This window comes from Cydia fagiglandana, chromosome Z (genome assembly GCF_963556715.1).
Source record: "Cydia fagiglandana chromosome Z, ilCydFagi1.1, whole genome shotgun sequence".
Taxonomy (NCBI): domain Eukaryota; kingdom Metazoa; phylum Arthropoda; class Insecta; order Lepidoptera; family Tortricidae; genus Cydia; species Cydia fagiglandana.
The window spans coordinates 34,949,194-34,975,429 of record NC_085959.1 but is presented as its reverse complement, the minus strand read 5'-3'; the positions used below and the strand labels follow the sequence as shown (position 1 = coordinate 34,975,429).

At 38.2% G+C, this 26,236-nt stretch overlaps 2 protein-coding genes and 1 long non-coding RNA gene across 5 annotated transcripts in view; 1 reads left to right on the top strand and 2 right to left on the bottom strand.

Moving 5' to 3' along the window:
• Window positions 1-1,537: 1,537 nt before the first annotated feature.
• On the top strand, window positions 1,538-10,531 carry LOC134678191 (uncharacterized). 2 transcript variants are annotated; one of them, XM_063536652.1, is made up of 7 exons: window positions 1,538-1,686; window positions 1,981-2,141; window positions 4,675-4,767; window positions 6,549-6,907; window positions 7,463-7,597; window positions 7,989-8,237; window positions 8,608-10,531. In XM_063536652.1, exons 1-7 carry the CDS (start codon window positions 1,663-1,665, stop codon window positions 8,736-8,738), a joined length of 1,152 nt encoding a protein of 383 aa, XP_063392722.1. In that variant the 5' UTR covers window positions 1,538-1,662; the 3' UTR covers window positions 8,739-10,531. The 2 variants fall into 2 exon arrangements, with proteins under 2 accessions (XP_063392722.1, XP_063392721.1); XM_063536651.1 differs by having other exon boundaries at window positions 1,539-1,686; window positions 6,495-6,907.
• Window positions 10,532-10,967: 436 nt separating this feature from the next.
• The window catches only part of LOC134678581 (uncharacterized), a 38,220-nt gene continuing 22,951 nt past the window's right edge, over window positions 10,968-26,236 (bottom strand). Inside the window, exon 2 of the long non-coding RNA XR_010100206.1 lies at window positions 10,968-12,135. This is a non-coding gene — a long non-coding RNA (uncharacterized LOC134678581). The remainder of the gene's footprint in view (window positions 12,136-26,236) is intronic.
• Window positions 12,164-25,031, bottom strand: LOC134678572 (anaphase-promoting complex subunit 15B-like). 2 transcript variants are annotated; one of them, XM_063537196.1, is made up of 4 exons: window positions 24,729-25,031; window positions 24,367-24,460; window positions 20,421-20,675; window positions 12,164-13,522 (listed from the first exon to the last, which is right to left on the bottom strand). In XM_063537196.1, exons 1-4 carry the CDS (start codon window positions 24,870-24,872, stop codon window positions 13,362-13,364), a joined length of 654 nt encoding a protein of 217 aa, XP_063393266.1. In that variant the 5' UTR covers window positions 24,873-25,031; the 3' UTR covers window positions 12,164-13,361. The 2 variants fall into 2 exon arrangements, with proteins under 2 accessions (XP_063393266.1, XP_063393265.1); XM_063537195.1 differs by having other exon boundaries at window positions 24,367-24,481; window positions 24,729-25,025.

The window sequence follows — 26,236 nt, the reverse complement described above, 5'->3', positions numbered from 1 at the left end:
AAAACAATAGTAACACACTAAAACTGCAAGTCGACGACAGTTCCCGATATTGTAAACAGATAAACAAATAAACAAGCACATGTTACTTTTTTAAACTGTGTAACAAGGCTAGAGTGCTTTACTGTTTGACAACTGAAATTAAAATTTACTTAGACTGTTCCTTCACGATTAACAGTTGAAATAAAACCTTTTTATTAGTTTGATCGTTGTGTCAACTTTGGTAAATCGAATAATTACATCCTCTTCGCTTATTAAACTAATGTGATAACAGATCCTGTCAATGTCATCCCTGCTATTTCTAGTAAAATGGATCGACATTACGAATATTCTAATTTAGAGTACGTCGCGATGGTGCAGCTGTACGCTAGGGCTAACTACGACTCCCACGCCGCCCGGCGACTTTACGCGGAACCGGACCATTTACAGTCGCTGCGTCTTCGGGGGATTTTAAACCCCCAAGTTCCACACGGACGAACAATTGTCGCCGCAACACAGCGGCTGCTTAACCACGGGCAGTTTCAAACGCCACCACATGCACAGGGCAAAGGTGATTGTGTATTGCGGTATCGGGAAGTTTAAGTGTTTGTTTAAGTTTTTGATCATTAAAAGCTTGATCTTAACTTGTTATGTTTACTATTAAGGATCTGCAAACTAACTGCACGTAAAATATGTGAAGGAAAAATAGATGGAACTACTTTTCAGGTTATTTTGTTTCATTCACTCAAAAGAATTAGTTAGGTACTACTGCAGTGCTACTACTGGTGTTAGGTCACTTTCGAGTTTCGTTCGACACATTTATAAATCTGGCATTTCTTAACATTACTTAAAAAAAAGATTACACATCGACTGTATATCGATAGCAGAATCATTTCGTTGCGGGAAAACAACCACTAAAATTTCACGGTGTATAACACGATTAAAATCGACTTTTGACATCCCTAAAAGAGCACACATACACGTTTTTACGCACACATACACAGCCTGGATGCATAAAAAAAGGCAACATTTGATTTGAAGCTCACCTTGTCAACAGTATGGTTGTCCTTTTTTGACAAACGGCATTTTTAAAAGAGCGAGGAGTGAGAAATGATACTAGTTGCTGCGCCGTCAAAGAGAACAGAAAACGTAGAGGCCTTGATTTATCGTCACCTGACAGAGAACATATTTGACACAGAAATAACATAAATAAACTTTAAAATAGATCCCCAGTTAGTTTAGATTTTGACGATGGGTGCGACCTACTCGGTCGGTGTATTAAATGCATTTAACTTGCGGGAAATCCATATAAATCTAGCTTTATTTAAATCTCAAATAAAAATTCATTATACGTCACAATTCGATACCTCAGTCTACGTGCCATCCAATCGTAATCGCTTGCTGTGACAATCGATTTGGGTTAGTTACATCTCTGTATACGTCAGTCATAATGTGTCAAATACCGCAAATAAGCAAATAATGATGCATAAGGTATATCACGTCACTATTGTCAATGTCATTATTGTCAAACACTAAACAGAACGCGAACGTACTGTTAGGTTATTTGTCTTATTGTATATTGCATGTATATTGTATATCCTTTTCTCAAATTACTGAATATGATTTTTAAATTATTACCTTCTTAGTTAATTAATATAAAATAGGATAAGCAACAATTATTTATAAATGAATGTAAACCAAGAATTTGTGGTTAGTATTAACATTTTTATGAGCTCCAATCTCACCAACTAAAAATCGACGTTTCTGACTATAGTTCGTTTTTTTAGCATTAGAAAGAACTTCGCAGAAGTAAGCTTGTGGTTCCAAATCCGGCACTTTTAGCGGTATTAATTTGAAGTAAATTATATGTATTGACCATGCTACATTAGATAATTCAATAATTATTAACAATTAAAGAGCCTGATAAAAACTGTACGCTTGCTTCTGTGGAGTTCTTTCTAATGCTAAAAAAACGAACTGTAATGTTATGCTTGTTTAAAACAGAGTAGGAGGCGTCACATAATACCATCTGCGAGGAGAAGCATTCATTCACACGATCTGTCCGTCGAGGCAGGAGTGATGGCGCGGTATGGCGACGACAATAGCAGTGAGGACGAGCGCGAGGAGGGCGCAGGTGGGGTTGACGAGGTGGATAACGTTATGAGGTTGGTTGATACGCATATGTGACGTCCCACGGATAAAAGTACCTACCTTTTGGCGGTTGGCGCTTACGCTTTTATTAACGCCGCTCCAATATTATTGCGACGTAAGCGCCAGCCGCCATAAGGTACCTTTTGCCGTGGAACGTCACATATAATTATTAGGTTTCGGATTTAAGAGGGCAAAATAACTCGTATATAATTCATATTATAAATATGTACATTGGATGCAAATAAATATATCTGTCTCTATACCTAATTTGTTATAATTTTAATATGAGAAAAGCATTGATAATCGTTCCAATATAGGAACTCCCTATGTCATTAAATTTTTCTGCGTGAAATTGATAACCGTACAATAAAAAAACTGTGTAAGTTGGACCACTTACACAAACAGCCTTGGTGACAATTTTTAGAGTTCTGTACAGTCTAATTCACAAACATCTTTACAAATATTCCAAAAAATTAACATGCCTCTAAGGATGCTTTTCCACCTATCCAATTTCTTTGTCCAATGTAAGTATATAACAAATGAAAATCAGGAGATAAAACCAGTGAACGCATATATTTAGTATGGAAACCGCCTTTAGGAACATTACCGTTCAAATTCTCGGGCCAAATTAGCACACATACAAAATTACGCCTACATTTAAATAAGACGACGCGTTTACAGAGCCTGTAATCAAAGCTGGTAAACAAAATAATAGTCATCTTTATTACACTAATGGTACATAGCTAAGTGTAGATGAAATGCATATAATGTCAATAACTACCAATCAGCGACATTAATCCGCTAATAACCTTCTTGCTGTACGTACTGGCCGCTTAGAGTTTGCGATTCATATTTGATTATAATATGACTTGGACAGGGATAGGTTTATGCCATACATTGAAGAACCAGTCAAATAATTCACGTATAATAATTTAATGCAGATTAAAAGATAACTAGTTAAAATGTTGTTATGAAATGACAGACTAACTCAACATAAGTAAATATATCATTGTTGTATAAATGTATTCCGCTATAATAAGTTATTATTATTATAGCCTCTTTATTTCCATAACTCTTTTTTAGTTTCTGTTAAAATATGTTTTTATGCTGTTGTTTCTGTTGTTTTTCCTCCTTTCGTGAGGTATGGATCCCGTTTGGGTAAAGGCCTCCTCCCATTTCTTCCATAAATGTCTGTGTTTGGCATTGTACATCCAGTCTTTTCCTGCAACCTCTACTATGTCATCAGTGTCTGATAATAAGTATTTTGTATATTTTATTATAAATTTGTATGGCAGTGCGAAGTCACGTACAGTCACGCCATTGTAAATGTATGGCAAACTTGATTTTAGAATTCGGACTGGCTATACAGCCTGCAAAATTTACATGGGTACACGAATCGGGTCAAAAATATTTGAATAGGCGGAGTCACAATAAATCCCCACTTTCAGTTCCAATGGAAATATTTTATATGTATATAGCCGGTCAAGCAAGTTTGTCAGTAGAAAAAGGTGCACATTTAAATTTTGTATGGAACCACACCCGTTCGCGCGCTTACATTTTCTAAATTTGCCGCTCTTTTCTACTGACGGCAATGGCTTAAGAGAGAACCTACATATATGTGACGGTAGAGCGTGGATTCGAATGATCAACATTTTCAGATAATGTGTGTATTTGTTAAATTAATTTAGTGGAAGTGTATCTACATATAGGAGATCGGGTATGATTATCTCACGAGTTATATCTCATGAATAGAACATATTCTAGATATCTTTCCAGGCATCCACTCAATTTCATGTCTCTCTAATTGGACAGCTTTTTTCCATAGCTTTCTGCGAATAGCATCTTGTGGGAATCTGAATGGAAAGTAATGTAAAATGATAATATCACATTTGATTATTAATTTGAAATAATTAGATAGCTTTTTTACAGCTCCATCTCATGAAATAAAAAAGGAAAATACAAATCTGTAAGAAAGAATTCACTACTACATTTATTATTATATAGAAAATACCTAAACCAAGCACAAGTTAATAAAGTAGTCTACTTCATTTGGCATAACACCATCCTTATTATCCTCGCAATTTAAAAAGTCGTATGTTGTTATGAAAGTCGTATGCAGTTGTTACGTTTTAGCTTAGCACGGTAGTATTGAAAACAAATCGTCATGTTTATTCCAAATTTTACTGAAGTTACCTGTTTACTAAAAGTGAAAAGTGATTCCACTATCCTTGGTATGAACTAAAATAACTTCTGCACAACTTCACGAAACCTGAAGACATTTTTAATTACAAAAAAACGTTGTTTTTATAAATCAATTTAGCCATCCGTCACTGACTGTCATCTTGGTCGAACTGAAGTTACGAATCGAATAGTTTGTAAGCACCGCCTACAATCGAATAGTTTACGTTGGGTCATAACTGAGCGGACAGAATACTTCCATGTATATCAGTTCGCTGGATAAAACCCATATGAAACTATAAAGACTATGTAGTTTATATTTTATGATAGACAACAAATAATGTTTAGTCTGATTTATTCAAATTTCAGCAAATTTTCTCATACTTCGAGCCCAGTTGCCATGAGGAGAAGGAATTCTATGACACCCCCAAATCTACAATACACAGATGATTCTGATGAACAGTAAGTGAATCAATTCTATAGATGTCCTAGGTTTTCTAGAAGTATTGTATGGTGGATGTCAAAGTTTATATTGGATGCTCTATTACAAACTTAGAGCATTTAATAACTGGAGTCGCCTTTAAGAGCTATAAGAGAAAAACTTGCACTTGCATTTGACTGCTTTGACTGTACTAATTTATCTGTAACTAACTTAACTAGGCCTGCATTTATAAACAATTTTTGAAATTATTTTTATTTGAACTGTATTTCTTCTTTATATGTGTATTTTTTATGTAGCTGTACCTTAGTTGATTTTTTAATACCTATTATTATGAGTAGGTATACCTATTACATTTTTTTCAATAAACTTTGAAGTAATGGGATCAAAAATTACAGTTTGGAATTGATAGCTTGTTGCTTGTAGATTTTTGGATTTTTTATATAAGTATTTTATCATTTCTAGCAAAGAAGTTTACTTGTCAATTAAGCCTTAATTGATGCAACCCATCCATTTGTGTGTCAGCTTTCCACAATTTTTATATTATACTTATTACCTTTTTAGGGTTCCGTATTTTATATAATTCATAGTATTTTATATAAGTCTTTTTACATATTGATTGATGAAATAGTTAAATACCTCAATGAATTGTGTTAAAACCAATGTTTAGTCTTATTTTAGACTAGAGAATAAAATTATATATTTTTTGCTACATATATAAATTATGTACTTAATAGATACATTTTGATTTTAAGAATATGGTGGATGAAATATGTGCATGCATCGTATGACATATGATAATAATGGTTTGGCTATCTCTCTTACCTATACCTATATATTACTTTCTTTAACTATTTGAATAATTATTGACGCTGTGCATTTCTGAAAATTACAAATGTCTGGGTGAATTAAGTTTTTAACAAGTATATGATTAATTTATATGTAATTTGCAAACAATGAACTATAAACAAACTTAAAATAATCAACTGTTTGTGTTTTATTATATGAGGGACAATAGTACGTAGAATCTGATACAACATTTTATCTCACAAACTGTACTTCGAAGACATGTTAATAACATACTTAATGCTAATGCTTTTAGTTTGTACTAAATTGGCAGTGCATTGGTATTGGTACCTATGTACTTCGCATGAAATCGCAGCATGAAATACTCGAGCACCCTAAAATACTCGAAATGATCCAGTTATCCCAATGTATCTTATTTATATAAGTAGCAACCATACCCACGTATGAATCATATCCAATAGCGGTGTAATTTGTAATATCTGCTTGGTGTAGTGTTTTCATTACTATATCCTCCTAAGGTCCACGGTCCTACCTATAGTACCTCTTCAGTTCGATGAAATTTAAATCCTATTCGATTGGAACAGAGTCGCTTTTGCTTTATTTCGTTCAATTTTCCAACAACGCAAAATCAATTCTAGTTACTACACTTATAGGTTCAATTTGAATGGCAAATTTTGGTTTTGTCAATTGTATAGCTGGGCCTTAGGAGGATATTCTTACTACTTTAACGAAACGTTCATCAATAGCTCATGACTATCACTCTCCACAACCCCAAAACTCATTTTAGTTACAATTAATCAAATTAGTTTCTTCTTCATTTTTGCTATTTGCATCAAACATTTTTATTTTGCTTTTCTAAATTTCTTTATGCTTCTCAGTTTCCGTAAACAATAACAGTACAAAGTCAATAAGTTGTGAGCGGTTAATGTCTGTTTCGTTACAGCGGTGTCCTAGCCAAGTCCTTACCCGCCACACTCCCGTCACGTTCATATTACAGTGACGACTTCGATAGTTGGCGATCGCAGAGCCAACATCTAAACAAGTCCAACTCAGTATCGCCCCGGCTTCGCGGCAATAGAAGCGCTGACAGTCGAAACTCCAGCTTCGCCAGCAGATCTCCAAACGTTTCCCACAGAATAAACCAGTCAAGCAGAGAACGAGAACAGAAATCCTCAGGGAATATACCCAAATACTTAGTCGGTCTGCTGACTGTGTTATGCGCTACGTATTATTATGATTTCTTTAGCTCGTCAGACCAGCAGGTTAGATATGATGAGAGGAAATTTCGCAGTGATCTGAATGAATTGGGAGCGAAATACAGAGTAACTGACGATTCGATACTGCAGTTACAAGCAGGTAACTACATTATTATTGTACTAACCTTAAGGCGGAATTCCACATGTATACGACACAAGCATTTTTGTACTGAATATGGTTGTGCCGCACACAGGTGAAATCCAGCCTTTAATTTAGTTACTTCTATATGTAATATAGTATAAGTACGGCTCTTCCCGACATTTGTGACCCTTTTTATAATCTTTTATTTAACTTGCCCTGTTACTATATATAGTGTAGTGTGTTATTTAGTTAGTGTGAGTTAGTTAATCTCGGAAGCTAAATTTCACCCACTTCCCTTCCTAAAGTCGGGTGACAATGCAATATTATGGTACCATCGAGCTGTTTAGATGATAGAGACAGGAGGTGGCCATAAGAAATGTGATGAAACAATAAAATCTAATTTAGATTGTCTTGATAAGTATTGATTGCCTGTGGTACAAGTACATTCATCGATAAAATCTTGTACCAAAAACTTTATACACGCTACGCCACTGTTTGAAAACGGGCCACCTGAGTATTGCTGAACTCTATTCTGACCCTGGCGCGGCATACTAAATGTATTTATTTTTTCAGGAATATCAACAATATTTGAGAGAGAAGATACTAGCTGTTTTATATTTCTTTATAACAGCCAAAAAAATGATTATGATCCTAACAAGTTTGATGGGTTCGTTGACAATGTGGTTTCAAATACGGCCAAGTTTTTACGTAAGTATAGGATATACTAGCTTCTACTACTATACTATACTTCAGCTAGCAAAGTACAAACCAATAATTAACATTAAGCGATCAAATTACCATCGCTGGTACTTACAAGCTGTGTTGGCACGTTGTTTAGCAAAGGGGAACAAAATAATTTTCCGGTAATTGTCGGGTAACTGAAACTGCGCGAAAACTCTCAATGTTAGGTAAAGGTGCGTCCACACCGCAGTTAACAAGATGTCAAAAGTTTGGGGAGCAATACTATGCGTGGTGGTGATATTAGGAAACTTACCTAGTTAAGTACTGTGGCACAGTGATGGTCCACAGTTGCTCCTTAAAATAGCTGCGGTATGAATGCATCTAAATGGGTCTTCAAACAACTTGCATCCTTTTCCAGGTAACGACACGACCCCATCCAAGCACAGAGTCGTAGACGGCGCCGACTTAAACATGGGCAGTCACACTCAACTGGTGCGCGCGTACCAGGACGACATAGCGACGGCGGGGGTGCTCCTCGTCAAGGACGTGGCCCTCGTGCCGTCGCCGCTCGCCATGGCCTTCCACTACTACTGCGACGAGTACCAGCCGCTCGTCAGGAAGAGCGCCATATTCTTCACTTTGAACACCGCCAAATGTCACAATTCAGGTAACATTAACTGTGTGTCTGTTTAGCTTAGTTCACACAATTGCGCGTACCAGGACGACACAGCGACGGCAGGGGGTAATTGTACTAGCCGCTAGTCGGGAGAAATTTATCAATTCTTAAGCTTCAATATTTTAAGGTACCTAAGTATTTATTTTATGGTTTCAAAAATGTATAAAATGAATATAGCCTTGTACTAAGTTTTCATATAAATTAAGTAAGTGCATACCACTATCCCTCAAAATACAACCTTGATGCTCATTTTTACGTCGGCGCACACCTCTAAAATCAGAGTTCTTTTTTCTAAAATCTTGAAAACCTGACTTTTAAACGTTAACACCTATCTTCTCATGTGTTGAAAATACTGTTCCAGGCGAAAAATCATCTCATGCATCCGCGGAAAGATGCCTAAAGGAAAAATGGAGTACAGTCCCTAAAGACAACATCGGGCCCCTGCTCACCAGGGTAGCGAACGTCGTGGTCGACGTCACCGAAGGCGTGTGATTTTCTTATGAGACCCCTGAATTAAGGGACCGAATCTGAGGAGTTTTAAAAACTTTGATTTCATCAAAATTGTTGGTAATTTTAACCTTATTTAAAGGCACAGTGATCAAACATTTGCAAAACAAGTGCAGATGGTTTAGTATTTTGGATGGTAGTGAAAGGTCGTTTTGTCCTAGTAAGAGAGCAAACGCTAGGCGAAGTAAAAGAAGTATTTTGTCAATCAAAAATTAAGAAAGGCGTTTACTAATTGCAATTGCGCCATATTTAGAATCGCAAATGAATTACCTTTTGCTTATGAACGGCACACATGGTGACATTCGTTTATAGAAAAAACCAATCGAAATCCATTCGACCCTCACATCAAATATCTACCCTATTACCTTTTGCTTAATACCAAAATCGCGTAATCTGATTTGCCCGATTTACCCGAGTTTGAAGTTCAGCTACTCACATGGTGGAAATGATCACGTGACTACTTCGCATCTGTCAACTCGAAACATTTATAATTTTCGAATAGCGTTTGTCGATAATCGATTGTCATCATGGGTAGTTACAGTTCCAGTAGGTACCTACTTAAAACTTTTCGTATTTTGCACGTACGTTTAGGCTTGATGAAATATCATAAGTGCATTTTCTTGTCGGTCAGAAATAAAATATATTATTATTTTTAATGAAAAATATACTTCCAAACTACTGCCAAAAGGATGTCACTGTTAATCTGTAAGGATGTTACTACACCATTTGATCGTTATTTTTATATGTATTTCGAGTCGATCCCATATGGATTGATCGAATGGTGTGGTTACAGGCACATAATTATGGGTTCCCACTAGTTACCACCGAGTTGTTACCAGTGGTATCTTTATCAGTATTTAACATTTAAAAAAAATCACTAATGGGATTTTTTTTTTCTCTGTTACATCTGGCGTCAGGTGAGAACAGGATTTCCGGTTGTTAACAACTTGGTGGTAACTAGTGGGAATAACGCTGAATTTTATATGTATACCTAATATGATAATTAATGTCATTAAAATACGTAATAATGGGACTGACTATTGTAAGAATCAGTACAATGGCGCATAACGCAATATCTGAAGTATGTATCGATTCTAATTAATATTCAGTGATGAATAGTACAGTGTTAGTATTTAAAAAAATTACATGCTTTGCGTTTGTGGTTCATTTATCATTGGAGCATAAATTAATATTGCTGGCTCCGTTATTAAGGCACTAAGGCCAACTTTCGAGTACATGTCATATTTAAACTTAAGTCATTGTCAATAGAGGTGATGATGGCAGGGAGTCATCTAGTAAACATTTGCACTATCTTGCCGCATACTAAGGTGGTAAATCGGAGTTAGGTATGATATTTCTTCCGCATTTGCACGGCCACATGGAGCGAACTTTTATTACCCGACTCGCCACCTTGTGCTGCGGCAAATATTGGACGTTTACTTTATATTGTGTATGTATTATAGTGTGTCTTGTTTGTTGCCCCACCACGCATACCTAATAACCGTAATTTGGAAAATTTAATCAATTGTATATCGTATTCTCGCGCAACTAAGTCCAAAATCGAAGTGGTTTGTCAATCGCTATGGAAATCGATTCCCAAGATACAACAGTATCTTGCAAGCCTGGAAGAAAAGGCAAGCCAAATAAGGTCTCTTGCTTGCCTAATGGACATGTTCTACGCACCGCCACTGCTTGGTACCGACCCCCAGTGAGGTTTAATTATGTTTTATTGTGAATAATGTTTTGTTTGTAAAAGTAATTACAATTATTTATATAAATACTTCTGTTATTTCATATAATTTTAGGGAACTATGCTCAAAAGAATACCAAATACCAGCCACCGCCGTTGCGTCTAAAACATTTCTAAAGAAGTAGGTACCTATGTAATAGTAAGAAATTTCAAAATTAATTCTACGAACATAAATTATAATTAACTTGCATATTCACGTAGATCGTAAAAAATCCAACGTTAATCAACTCACTGATAAAAAGTAATACGAATAATACCATAACGTACATAACTACCTGGTCTGGCATACCAATTTGTTAGTACAAATTTGAATGATTTAGTTATGTGTTATGTCCGAAGGGTCAATCTATCATTGTAATTTAGAATACTGATATAATTAATTTCGATAATCATAATTATGATTGAATACGGTCAGCCAATCAGAGATTAAGAAGCATTGGGTTAGGCAGAGAAAAAAGCAAAAATAGTTGTAAATTTTATTTTGTAAAAAAAATATAAACAGAAAGAACTTCCAGGGGGAAGAGTTCAGGTTCAGATTTACAAAATGATTCAACTTGGTCCCCTGAATTGAGAAACTTACAATACAATTAAGAATCCTACCCTTAGCCACAGTAGGGTAAACAAACCATAAAAGTCTATCTACATAAGTAGTACGGTCAGTGTAATATTATGGTATCGTCTTGGGTCGTCCCATTCGTTTTTCGTCAAGTTCTTAAATTAGTCCTATTCTGCTTTCGTCACTCATTCTACATTGAAAGCCACCGACGATTGTGACGAATGTACCATGAGTGACGAAAGCAGAATAGGAATTTAAGAACTTGACGAAAAACGAATGGGACGTCCCAAGACGATACCAATACATATTATAATCTATTATAAACAATGTCTTAAATAGGTATCTTAACAAACAAATATTTAGCCAACATTTACACCGATAGTTATTAGGGGCCTTGCAATATATTTCTTCCAGACATTTTAAGAGCGTCATTCAAACGATTTCTTACCAATTTTGATACAGGTCAAATTTTAGGCTTCGGCCAGTCTTTTTATTTTGATTATAATGATTATTTTTTCAGTTACCTACATGCAAGTAAATAAAGATTTCGTTATCTCAGACGATGTTTAGAAAACGATTCTATTTTACTCTGCGACCCTAGCACAGATCACACGTCCATCGCATTTTTTACATATCGTTTAAAGACAGACCGGCCACGCGCGGGACATTTGTCGCTGGGCACTTGTGCTAAAGCCGCTTACACTTCTGCCCATGTATATTCTGGTATCGAAATGGATACATGGGCAGGGGAGTTAAATAAGTAAAAAATAAACATTGAGTACAACAAAATTTTCAGTCAAAATCAGTGTCACACAACACGTCCAGGTGTTCTTCGAACCTTTTATCATCCTCGGTTTATTTATACACCGTGTTTTTTTTTGTTTTCCGTTAATTTCAAGGGTGCATTCCTGAGCTTAAATCAACTAACTTTCTCAAAGACACCGATATTCTTATTAACTCCATTTCGGAGACAATCAATATTTTATTTTTTTCCTATAAGTCCTCTACAAGCGTATACACTTGCCTTAGGGCCGGTTTACATATTGATTAGTGTTTAGAATGAGTTCATATATTTACTACTAAACTTAAGTACAATCTCGGTCGATCGATGTTCGAAATGACATTGATATGTCACAGATTTCAATTGTTTGGTTGAGTTAAATGTAATGCCCGTCTTACAACAACGCTACATGCTACATTTAATTACTTTTTAAACATTTTTTTTTTATAAAAAAAAAACAAAAAAATATTTTTATTTACAATTAACTATGGCATTTAGTTCTCTTGAACGTATTTAACCATACCCCGAAGTTAACGGAATTCAATAAAAACACGGTGTATAATTTTCATTTTTTTAGAAACCGGGTGATGCCTAACTATAGTTCGTTTTTTTATTAGCATTAGAAAGAACTTGAATGAAGGTAAGCGATCTTGACATGTCTTTTAATAAAAACGCTTTTTAAAAATCAATAACTATTACTTATGAAAGCAGAAAAATAAAAATGACCGTATTAGAATCATAATTGTTACATATTTGCCATAACTTATTTTTAAAATGTGTTTTTCAATTAAAAGACACATCGAGATTGTTTACCTTATTTCTGATGCTAAAAAAACGAACTATAATTCAGGAAAGGATGGATTTGAACAATATTACGTCACAATATTGTACAATCTATAAACTAAATCAATTAATTCCGGTGTGTACCAAAAAGTAGTCCTGCATTTTAAATGAATGGTAACTACACATGTACGAGTATTACCTTCGTGGAATTAAATTTACCTAATTATATCTACATACATATTTGTCATCATCGTTTCTCTGTACAGCTTGGCAAAAAAGGGTAGAAATTAAAAAGCGGCAACCCTGTAGTGTCGTCCCTTTCAAACCAATACATATAAGAAAACGGGACGACGCTACAGTGTTGCCAAATTTCACTCTTTTTTGCTAAGCTGTAGCGTGCAGTTTAATAGTAAAGTGCGTTACGCTGAGCCACAGAAAAACGCTCCGAGCGAATTCGCTAGACGCTGCACTGCTACGTCGCTGCGTTACCGCCAATGTAAAAACCAAATGTACCTATGGGACTCGATGCCAGCGTAAGCATCGTGCTAATTCGCTCAGAGCGTTAATATTTCGACAGGCACGCGTTTCGTAAACTTGGACAATATACAGCCATCATGGCCTGTAATGCGGCCAAACCGTCAACTAAAATAATCCTTTCGGAAACTGCGTTGCCGCAATCGCACCTTAAACTTAACACTCATTCGTCCTTTATAGAAATCCGGATGAGTCAATCCCCGGCTACGGCCACAGAGTGCCCTGGTCTGACATGTTGGGTTCCGAGGAGTCGGTAAGGTCCAGGGTGCGCGGCTGCTCGCTCCGCGCCGGCGGGTAGCTCTGCTGCAGATCTTCCTCCTCGTCCTCGTCGTGAGATTCTTCAGATTCGTCAGACTCGTCGTTGCCTGAAAGTTAGTACACGTTAGCGCGAGCACTTGTAGTTTGTTATTTTCAAAGGTTTTAAAGGCCTGTAAATTTTTTCTTAGTAGATTTCAAATACCTCGTAAATATTGATATTTGAGACTTGAGTGACAAGTTTAGGTCCTCAAGGATAATTCCAGATTATATAAAAAATTAAAAAAGGTTAAAAATTTAGGTCCCTATAAGATGAAAACATGATAGGAAACAATATCTGCTAAGTATACATTACATAGAATTTTAATCATTATTAGATCTTTTTTAGTTCTTAACTGGTCGTGTAGAGCTAAAATAAAACAATGAAATGTAAATATGATAAATTAACAAATTCTGGATCATGCTAATGAAGGTTCGATGAACACCATGCGAAATATCAGAGTCCAAATCTTTATTCTTTTACGAGAGTTACTTTACTCGTATAAACGTACCTATCTCTTACATATGGCACGTGAAAAACAAAAAAAAATCTCTCGTTCATCTGTGTGTAGGAAAACCTTCAGACTGTATGTATAGTGTAATAAATAAATTACCCCTAACTAAGTAGCCCTTGAAATTAGAACATGTTTATACACTGGTGTAACTACTGGGAATTTTTTCCCACCTTTTACCACTGGGAAAAAAATTCCCAGTAGTTACCACCAAACCCAGTTTAGTGGTAAGTACTGGTAATTATAATTATTATAACGACTTGGTGGTAACTAGTGGGAATAACCCGTCAGACGTAACCTAAGCAGCAGAGAATTAAATACGTAGGTACCTAGATACAAGCCAGCCAGCGTAACTGTAACAGCGTGATCATAAGCTATATAGCTTTAAATAAAATTAACATTGTGGGTTCCTTTGAGAACGGTTAGTACTTATAACGGAAACCCACGAATAAGTTTATAATTATTTATTGATCACAAATCACAACACGATACAGAGTACGATACGATAATAACAATATCACACGCGTCGGTTAGGCAGTCATACGGAACTCGCGAGAGCGGCAAACGTAAGGACGAGTGACGTGACCGTGCGCTAGAAGTAGGGTTGCCAGATCGAAAGGCGCTATTATCGGGAAACAATATCAAGTTTTCGGGATTTTGGGACTTAAGTCGGGAAAAAAAAATTCATTCAAATTAAAGTAATTGTATTAAAAACAACGATATTTTACTTTATTGGCATTACGTCAGCTCGCTTGCTCGACGACAGTTCGGAACTTGAAATTATTGTTTTATAACGTGAAGCTGTTTTTCGGGACAGTTTACACTTTGTCGGGAATCGGGAACACATGCTAAAAATCGGGAGAATCCCGCCAAATCCCGACCATCTGGCAACCCTAGCTAGAAGTGTCTGGCTCGTACTGGTTGGTTGGCGCGGCCGCTCGACTCGAGGGGCGCGCGCGGGCCTGTCGGCAGTTCTCGGAAACTCGGTGTTTGCGAAGGCCGTTAGTTATAGAGATGGGAAAACCGTGTGGAACATGAGCTCGCCTCAGTACTCCCCCCCCAGAGAAAAGGTATCTTATTTATAGATCTAGTTTATCAGGAAATCTCACAGTTCTACCTGTTCTGGTCGTAGTGGAACTTCGCTGTTTCGTGGCAGGTGCAGGTGGTGGCGAAGTAGGAGCTGGTTCATTGATAGGTATAGGAACAGGTCGATCAGGGGTATGAGTTGGACTAGTATGATCCGTGTCGATGAAAGCTGGCTTTACGTTGTTGATGGAAACTACGCGAGGCAAGCCGTTGACGGTAATGGTGAGGGTTTTTTCTTGTCTGTCAGTGATTCTAAAAGGTCCTTCGTACGGATTCTGTAGGCCTGTCTTGTTAAATCGTCTGACATATACATGTGTAGCTGAAGCTAGCTCCTTGTAAACGAAGATTGATGTTTTTGCGTGAGAGGATGTTTTAGTTGGTGCTAATCGATTAAATGCTGATTTGAGTGAGGATGCGAATGTTGACTGAGGTTGAACCATGGATGTTGCAGGTGATACAAATTCTCCAGGCAGTCTGATATTCTGGCCGAAAACCATTTCGGCTGGAGTAGCGTCTATATCTTCTTTGTAGGCTGCTCGGAGGCCCATCATGACAACTGGTAAATCATCTGTCCATGATGGGTTGTTATGGCATCTTAGGGCTGCTTTAAGTTGCCGGTGAAGACGCTCGACCAAACCATTTGCGATTGGGTGATACGGAGTGGTATGTATATGTTGGAAACCACATATTCGAGACAGAGATGAAAACAGTTCTGATTGAAATTGTCTGCCTTGGTCTGTAGTTATGCGAAGTGGTACGCCATAGCGAGATATCCAACCAGAGAATAACTTTTGTGCAACTGTTTCTGCTTCCATGTTTTTTAGAGGATAAGCTTCTGGCAGTCTTGAAAATCGATCCACTACTGTAAGAAGGTATCTGTATTCCCGGGAATAGGGCAAGGGTCCAACTAAATCGACGTGTATGTGTTCGAATCTGGTGTTCGGTGGTGCGAATGATCCGGGTGCGGCCGTAATATGGCGGTTGATCTTGGATGCTTGGCAAGCGAGGCAAGAACGTGACCAATTAGTGCAGTCTTTCCTGATTCCGGGCCACGCATATCTGTCGGTGATTAGCTTTGTTGTCACTTTAACTCCAGGGTGTGCTAAGTTGTGCAGCGAATCGAACACCTGTCGTCGGAGTGTTGTTGGAATGTACGGCCTAGCCACGGTAGTAGAAGTGTCGCAAAATATTGGTGTGTTCGTATCAGGGAATACGATCTTCTTGATTAAAAGGCTTGTCTGGTTATCGTTAAGAAGCTGTTGTAGCTCTCTGTCCGAAGCTTGAGCAGCAGCAAGTTCTTGATAACCTACTGGTTGACTGATGGCTTCGACTCTTGACAGAGCGTCAGCGACGATGTTGTCATTGCCACTGATGTGCTTGATATCCGTTGTAAATTGGCTGATGAATTCTAAGTGGCGGAACTGACGAGGACTGCACTTTTCCGGTTTTTGTTGAAACGCAAATATCAATGGGCGGTGGTCAGTGAAGATAGTGAAATGTCTTCCTTCTAACCAATGCCTAAAGTGATGAATGGCTTGGTAGACAGCGAGCAGTTCTTTATCATATGCGCTATACTTGGTTTGGGCTGAGGTCAGTTTTTTTGAGAAAAACGCAATCGGTTCCCAGCCGTGGTTTCCTTTTTGATGAAGGGCAGCCCCTGTGGCAGTATCTGATGCATCCGTGTAGAGAGAAAGCTCGCTGTTTTGTTTTGGATGTGTAAGTCTAGTGGCGTGTGCGAGACTTTGTCTACATAATTCGAATGCATTATCGGCCTCAGAAGACCAGTGTACAGGTTCATTGCCTTTGACGCCATCTTTGAGTAGATTATTGAGAGGTGCTTGTGTTTTAGCAGCATTTTTGATGAAACGCCGGTAGAAGTTCAGTACTCCTAAAAATCTGCGAAGTGATTTAACCGTTGCTGGCTTCGGGTACTGTTGAATGGCTTCAATCATTGATGAAGGAGGTTCTATGCCAGAAACTGATACTTTGTATCCCAAAAAATCAATTTGAGTTTGGCCAAATAAACATTTAGAAGTGTTTATAATGACTCCATATTCTTCGAGCTTCTGAAAAAGGGCTTTGAGATGTTCCAGGTGTTGGGAGTCATCAGCGGAGGCTACTAATATGTCATCAAGGTATGGAAAGGTGAATGGTAGGTCTCTGGTGATCTCGTCTATGAAGCGCTGGAAGGTCTGCGCGGCGTTCCGAAGACCGAACGGCATTTTAAGGAACTCGAAGAGGCCAAAAGGTGTGATTACTGCTGTCTTCTGGATATCTTCTTCGTGTACAGGTAGGTGGTAAAATGCATTGACCAGGTCTACTTTGCTGAAGATGGTGGAACCTTCAAGAGACATACCAAAGTCTTCAATATGACGGAGTGGGTAGCGGTCCGGTAGAGTGCGGGCGTTGAGTGCTCTGTAGTCGCCACAAGGGCGCCACCCTCCCGACTTCTTGGCCACCATATGGAGTGGAGATGCCCAAGGACTGTCGCTGGGTCTTATGATACCTTGCTGGTGTAGCTCATCGAACTTCTTTTTAGCGACTTCTAACTTTTCAGGCGGAAGACGTCTAGCTCTACAGGCGGATGGAGGACCTGGAGTGGTTTTGATGTGGTGCTGAATATTATGTTTAAAGTTGTTGATGTTACAGGTCGGTTTCGTTACAGATGGGAATTTAGCTAAAAGCTGATGATATATTGTTGTACCTGAGATGACCTTGACGGATGGGGAGTCATCAATAATGACAGGCCTACCTGGAGTACTCATGCCAGTTGTAGAATCTACTAAACATCTCTTCTTAAGGTCGACGAGGAGACCGTAATGTGCGAGGAGATCAGCTCCAATGATAGGTCTGCCGACATCAGCGACAATAAATGACCAGGTGTAGTCGCGTCGAAGTCCGATGTTGAGGTTGATTGTCATTACTCCATATGTTTTTATCGGCGTAAGATTTGCAGCATAAAGTTCGTATGTAGATGTAGGGCGCCGCCGTTCAATTAATTTATACGGGTAGACGCACACATCTGAGCCTGTATCTACAAGATAATCTTTCTTGGTTGTCCGGTCCATGATATAAAGGCGGTTAGAGTAAATTTTTGGTAAGTTGGTAGGGTTACTTACCGCCGCTAGCAACCCTACTGCTGGTTTTCCTTAACAAATTTACACGGCTGCTCGCACCTGCGTGCATTGGCACCAAAATTGGTATGGTACCAACATAAGTCGTTGCTAGCGTAGCGGGCGCGGGACCTGGATCTGCTCCTATTGCGCGAGTACGAACGATCAGAGTTTCGTTGTGTTTGACCGAGGGCAGCAACCATTCGTGTAAGCTCATTGATTTGCATCTGCATATTTTGCATATCAAAAGGTTGGTTGTGGTTAGAAGGTAAAGCGCTTGCGGAACTCTGATTGTATGTAACGGCGCATGCAGAGTTTGCGTTGTTACAATTGCATTGTGACTGCATCGGCGAATTGACTTGTTGCACCAGATGGTGGTGGTTATTCGGCGTTATGCCATACAATTTGTCGGCTAAGTCGCCAAGGTCGTCCAATGACATTGTTGAGGGCTGGGAAATTAAATTTCCTTGTATATGTGTAGGTAGCCTGCTTATCCAAATGGTTTTGATCATTTGATCTGATCCTGCTCCTTTAGCTAAAGACTTCAAATGTCGTAGGAAAGAGGAAGGTTTGCGGCTCCCAATTTCCTCTTTTTCTAAAAGTCTATGAATTTTCTCTTCACTGGATTCCGAGAATCGAGCTATTAGTGTATTTTTGAGTTTGGTATAGGGTTCGTTCGCAGGAGGGCACGTAATTATTTCTTCCGCCTCTGTGGCGGTTTTGGGGTCCAATTGGGCTATTGCGTAATAAAATTTTGTTAATTCTCTGGTAATATTGTTTACGTGAAACTGAGCCTCTATTATACCGAACCATACAGTGGGGTGATCGGGGTAAAAAGGCGGAACTCGAATCCCAACACGGCTTACCTCATAACCATAACCAGATGGCGGCTGCAGCGGCACTAGCGGCGATGTCGGATGGGCGGCCGCAGCGGCGGCGGCGGCAGCGTGGACGGCGGCGTGGGCGGGAAGCAGCGGAGCACCGGTAGCACCAGTGCCAAGGTGAGTATTCACAGCGTTACCACCGGTAGGGGCGGCGGCGGCACCACCGGCGGCGGCTGCGACGGCGGCGGCGGCGGCGGCAGCCTCAGAGTCATTTTCATTGTTATTTAAACCTTCCATGTTCGGGGTCACCACTGTGGGTTCCTTTGAGAACGGTTAGTACTTATAACGGAAACCCACGAATAAGTTTATAATTATTTATTGATCACAAATCACAACACGATACAGAGTACGATACGATAATAACAATATCACACGCGTCGGTTAGGCAGTCATACGGAACTCGCGAGAGCGGCAAACGTAAGGACGAGTGACGTGACCGTGCGCTAGAAGTGTCTGGCTCGTACTGGTTGGTTGGCGCGGCCGCTCGACTCGAGGGGCGCGCGCGGGCCTGTCGGCAGTTCTCGGAAACTCGGTGTTTGCGAAGGCCGTTAGTTATAGAGATGGGAAAACCGTGTGGAACATGAGCTCGCCTCAACATACATTCCCATAGGTACTCGTCATTTAAAAACCAAATAAAAAAAACAATAAAATATTTTATACAACGTAACTTTATTAAAACTTATATAAATGAACAAAATAAACAGGTATAATAATAAATTGACGAATGTATAGTACGTAAAAAAGAAACCAATTAACTTAAAATGTGTACTTAAACAAAACCGGAAAACAATAATAAGTTTAAATTGGGTAGTTCAGCTTGTTATTCTGATCCGTTGTCCAGGGGACAGTAATGGCGCCATGTCTGTTAGAAGAAATGTTGTACAGTTTACACCAAATATGTTTTCATTTTACGCCTTATTACAAAGGAACAAGGTGCAAAAGTGTAAACATATCTTTGAGGTCGACTGTACAATCACGTTCTACTAACATGCCTTTATTAACAACAATTTTTGTAAGAAGATATTAGAAGAGTATCCGCTGGTCATGCATTCATTCATAACAAAGTACCTGATTATTCTTCTTAGGTCAGGTCCTACGCTTTTTATAACAAAAAAGGTTTATCCTGTCAAATACAAAATGTCTCTGTTATAAAACAATTGAAAATATATCCTTGCTGTCTCTAATGATGAAGCATGACCAATCGCGAATGCAAGAAAACATTAATAAAAATTAGGCAACGTCAACCTGAAACGTCAACAGTATTTCACATAGGTATTTCCATTGAAATAAAAACTGGCAAATTTACCGATCTGTTTAGAGCTGCATAAATCATAAATTTGCCAATTAGGTAAAGTCGGAAATTGCATTTCCTACCAGCGGTAGCACCACAACAAACGTTGTGGTCGTCATCACCCCAGTTTTCAGTTGACGGCGGTGAGTTGTCAGATTCTAAATCGTCATCAGAGTCGTCTCCGATTTTGTGCGTGTCTTGTTCATTGTAAACGTTGCCAGCGTCGTCGTCGTGGCTAGAATCCTCGTGTATTTGCAACAAGTCCACATCGTGGTTCATGTTTGGAGGTTCTGGCTCCTCCTCTACTTCGTCTGAGTCTTCCACTATTTGCACTGAATCTGTTTTGTAGAAAATTCTGCAAAATTATAAATTACATATTAAAAGCAGAATTAGGAAAAGTTGCATTCTAAATATTTCATTGTAAGTATAAAATTATTCAATAAAAAAAATATTTCTGAAGCAGAATGCTATTTTTTATAAAACAGCTTAGTACAAGGAGAATTCCGTTGCTTGCTGGTCATGAATTAAGTCAGATGTATCAAGCGCTTATAAGTGGGGCCTACTTACTTCAGTGTGTCTTTTACTTATTGATCTAGGTAGCTCTTTTGTAGGTGTCTTATATTAGCTTGCGAACAACTGTTTGCCAAAATCATCTAGATAAACACCACTTACCGGCTCACATATGTTGGACACGGATATGGAGTCCGTAGACGAAACAGAAATTGGGGCCAAAACGGGTTCAATACGGTAGCATGAAACAAAAGCGGCAGACCATCGATTTAAGTCGATTTGCAGAAACAATAGCTAGTTAGTAGTAGTATGGCAAAGTTTACATAGATTCAAGTAACGGTTGTCGGTCCCTTACATGCCCATGTTTTTTTTATTCCTATGACTCGCAAATAAGAGCCATAGAATAATAGGATACTCCTGTGTCAGTAGATGTTAACCCTTTACCAGGCCAAGGGAAATATTCCACCCACATCTTATATCGGTTACCGTAGTCAGGTTTTAACTCCAAACCACCTACAAAATATTTTGTCAATCCCTGAAAATATTATTTTATGATCTTCATTCACAACACGCTTCTAAATTGCGTAATATATCTTTGGCAGCCATTTCAATTCACTTGAACGCTAATTTCAGCAAACTACGGAGAAATTCGAACACTTTCCATAATTTCTATGAAACAGAAGTACATAGATCGAACAATTTTTTGATATTTTGTAGATTTTGAGTGTTGAAAGCAAATGTAATCGTAAACATTGCTAAATATTCATGCATTATTGTGTATGACCAGAATTAGGATGTGGGTTGACATTATCCCATGGCCTTATTAGAGTTTAACTGTGTGGGAGCTATTTTTCCCATGGCCCGGTAAATTGTCTTGTCATGTCATAAAAACTCACGTAAGTAATAAAACAGTTTTTGTGTTCAACCTAGAGCGAATTCATGTACCTAGCTATAAAATCTCCTTTTAAAGGCTTTCCCTGAAGAATTTCTTCTTGTAGATAGTATCATAAAATTGAATAATTGTGTTGCTTTTAACCAAAAAGTAATGAGGTAAGTATTTATCCCATTGCCTGTCTAGGTGTGAGACTGTGTTACAAATATACAGGCTGATCAATCCAAATGGGTCAAGATTGAAAAAACGTTTGAATGCCCTTATTATTAAATCGAAGCTATGGTTCCTAAGAACAGATTTCGCTATCTCACAAAGTTTCTGACATCTCCATACTGACCCATTTGGATTGATCGCCTTGTAATATAAACGATGTTTGCAGTTAGACAAATACAAAAACACCATTCTTTTCATGAACATTATTTTATTGCTTGTTGCTGAGGTTATTACAAAAAAAAAAACGCTTACAGTTTTACTACGGAAAAAATAATATTGATACCATAACTTCGGGCCCTCCATTACAAACAAACTTAAACCTTTTTTTCTAATCAAATAATTGTTCTCCACAATATGGACAGTACAATTCTTGTAGCTGTCTGACCCGAATGAGCCCACTGAAAATTCTGCGGAAACCACCACAGCTTTTGCAGCACAGTCCGCCCAGCATTTTCCCATCGACTAGATAATGTAGATACATCACTACATAGTATAAAACAAAGTCGCTTTCTCTGTCCCTATGTCCCTTTGTATGCTTAAATCTTTGAAACTACGCAACGGATTTTGATGCGGTTTTCTTTAATAGATAGAGTGATTCAAGAGGAAGGTTTATATGTATATGTATAAGTATTTAGTATCAGCATTGCACCCGTGCGAAGCGGGGGCGGGTCGCTAGTAATAATATATAAGACGGCGACATACCCGACAAATGTCGACCGTACCGTCCCTCAGGATATATTATCGGTAGTTATTTTATTATACTTACAAAAAATAAATACGTACCGAGAATGCCCTTAAACGAATTAGGTACCTACTCGTATTTTTGATACAGCCTGTATACTTAAAAATAAATAACAAAAACCAAAGAGCCCCAAAATCTAATCGGGTCATGGGAAGAATAGTTCCCACACAGGCAAATTCTAGCCAGGCAATGGGATAGAGTCATCCCACATCCTAATTCTGGTCATATCACAAGGACGCAGGAGTATTTAGCAAAATATATGATTATATTACCTTACAATCATTAAAATCATGAAAATAACAAAAAATGGTTCTATATATCTGCTTGTGTTTTTCTTAAATTCAGTAAAGTGTTCGAATTTGTAAACAAACCACTAACATCACTGGTCAAGTGGATTTAAATGGCTGCTAAAGATATATTATTGGATTTTGAAGCGTGCCATGAATGAAGATCATAAAATAATGTTTTCAGTGATTGATATAATGGTTCGTAGGAGATTTGGAGTTAAACCTTGACTATTATAACCGATATAAGATGTGGGTGGAATATATCCCTTGGCCTGATCAAGAATATAATAAGACAAAATCTAGTATGACAGTTCATTACTTAGACAGGCGATGGGATAACCGTAACCCACATTTTTATTTCTGGTTTAGAGGAAGATCTCCGACTTTCATAAATACATTTTTTACAAGGCGTTCAATACGGTTGCAACAGCATATAAAGTACGTATTAAGACACGCTGGTTCTTCGGGGCCTGGTAAAGGGTTAAAACCCAACCAAACTGACAAACTATCATCAGGATCAAATATTTGTTATTGTAATTCTGTCTCGACAGCCAGGGGACAATACCAGCAGTCCCCCTTAAGCCGCAGATGGTTTTTTTTATGGAAGTAGCTTATAATTAGCAACAAAGGCATGTTTTATTTAAACACTATCGGTTGCCCATAACTTTGTTGCACGAGTGACAAGAAAAAGCAGATTTCCCCTGATTTTTTAACTGGCATTAACGAGATGCATAGGTGCGTCCAGGTTATAAAACAATATGAAGTTTTGACGAACAACCTGCCATCGCGGTAAAATTTCATAATAAACTTTACACACTAATTTCCTTTGGAGTAATGATTAAAGTAACCATGCTTTTACCAACTCACTGCCTCAACAGCTTCATTCTGTAATCCATATATTTCTTTGACTGAGGTTTACCTTGTTTAATCTCTACAGCTTCCCAGTATCTTAGGGCTTCATAAGTTCAATTTGGTGTATTTATTATTTATATTATGAAAAGCTTGGGCTCAATTTAAACATCTTGAAATGTAGTTAATAAATCGATGAGTAAGAAAAGATACAGTAAGCCATAAAAGCATTATTAATGAACTTAAAATATGTTAAAAATAAACTTCAATTGAGGCAAAGAAATAAATACTAAATGATTCATTTTAATTACCATAATATAAACTTAACGCAATTCCAATGCATAAATCTGTGTTAGAATAATTAATCCAGTTTTAATTAACTTTTAATTTAAATCTTGACTTAAGTTTGAATTGTTTAATTCTAGTGTAACAATTTCGCGATATCCCACCAAGAAGCTGTTAAAGGTACTTACATTTTTTTTGACAGAACACTTTAATATAAGTTAATACAGATAATAATTAGACAAAGAGCTTACCCTCTTCCTCTTCCGACTCACACTCCTCCATGGGCTCCGGGTCGGCCTTACCCAGCGGCGCCCGAGCCTTGTATTGCTGCCCAACATTACTTAACTGCAACGAAATAAATTTAAACTACACCAAACAATATGCCGTGTTGTCGTTGTCTACTTACCAGGGTATTAACCCTTTGAACGCCAAGTCTCGCTAACCAAAATGGTCTCAAGTCCAAGGTGTTCGTTATTGATCTAGCTTCGATTATTGATCTAGCTGCAATTATTGATCTAGCTTCAATTATTGATCTAGCTTTGATTATTGCCGTGACGGAGTCTCCGTCTTTGGCGGTCAAAAGGTTAATATAAACATGTATCAATAAACATACCCAGTTCTGGTTTGATTGCTCCAAAGCCGTCAACTCTGCGTCTTCGTCGCAAGGGGTGTCTGCACTAAACCATTTCGAGTCGATGAAACGCGGTGTCGTTTCAGGAAATGGTATATCCATTATTACAAAAGCTTTGATTGTCATATAGTAGAACTCATTAATAAAAGTGATAATCAATACGTAAGTTAATGTATAAAATCCATTGATATTGTTCGTATCATATATCGATCCAAAGTCAGCTCAGCTCAAGCTTGATTCTTTTTAAAATTTATTTGACAGTTTTGCAGGTGTTGCTGCTCTCAACATTTAATTTTTAATCAGGGCTGCCAGTTTATAAATCTTGATTATGCGATCCTGTGCCCGCAATTATACGAAATTTGATTGCATTATACGAGTACAAAAAAAAACTATTATTTTAAATCGATTTTTTAATAACTGGTGAATTTCGGCTTTTGCGGTAAGCCCCCAAATTGCGGGGATCTTTCTCTTTTACTCCAATGACAGCGTAATAAGAGTGACAAAGAAAGATGCCCGCAATTTGCGCACTTGGATTTTCGCGGTTATAGCCCGCGTTGACGTGTATTTAAGTAGTTGCCGTTCCATTAAATCGTATAACGCCAAGCGCGCACCACGATTTTAATTTTTGCGACACGATTTTAGAATCGCGCTGTAATTTATCGCAGAAATTTCAGTGCGCGCACTGCGATGAAAAACTCGACGATTTGTTCATTCTCGACATGGATGTCGTACCAGTCGCTTGTCGTGAAACAATATGCAATCGCTGTATGACTGAGTATTTATACCACAAAGGTGATCTCCTTCTATTTCTATAATTAAACGGTCAACATCTAGAGTCTCATCTTGTAAAGCGCCCTCCAGACTATGCGCGTGAATCGCGGGCGAAGCCGCGAACGTGAGTGTGGAGTCTAGTTCGCTGATATGCGAAATCGACTCCAGACTCGCGTTCGCGGCTTCGCGCCGCGATTCGCGCACGAGTGTGGAGCGGGCTTAACTCCATTGGAGAAGCAGGTTCCGATATGTTGACGCTTGGAGGGCGAAATGCCGACTGAGGTCCCGGCTGCGATTTTATTATCGCAGTGCGCGCGGGGCCATACAGCTTCGTATGCTGCAATTCACTTTGCGACAATCGCGTCGCGCGCTGTCGCGGAAAAATGTACCAATCACAATTTTAAAATCGCTGCGATTTTTTTGTCGCATATGCGCGCACCGCCATATAAACCCATACGTTACATTTCTGCGACTAAATTATCGCGCGACAAAAAATCGTGGTGCGCGCTTGGCTTAACAGTATTGGCACACTGTTTTTTGAAGCATTGACAATAGTTTAACATCGGTGTTTTTTTCGTATCCAATTATACCGACTGACCAACTATACGACATGTATACGAAAATAATTTCATTATACGAATTTCGTAGCCTATTATACGATCTGGCAGCCCTGTTTTTAATCTTGTCTAATATAAATTATATTAAATTTTCTGTGGTAA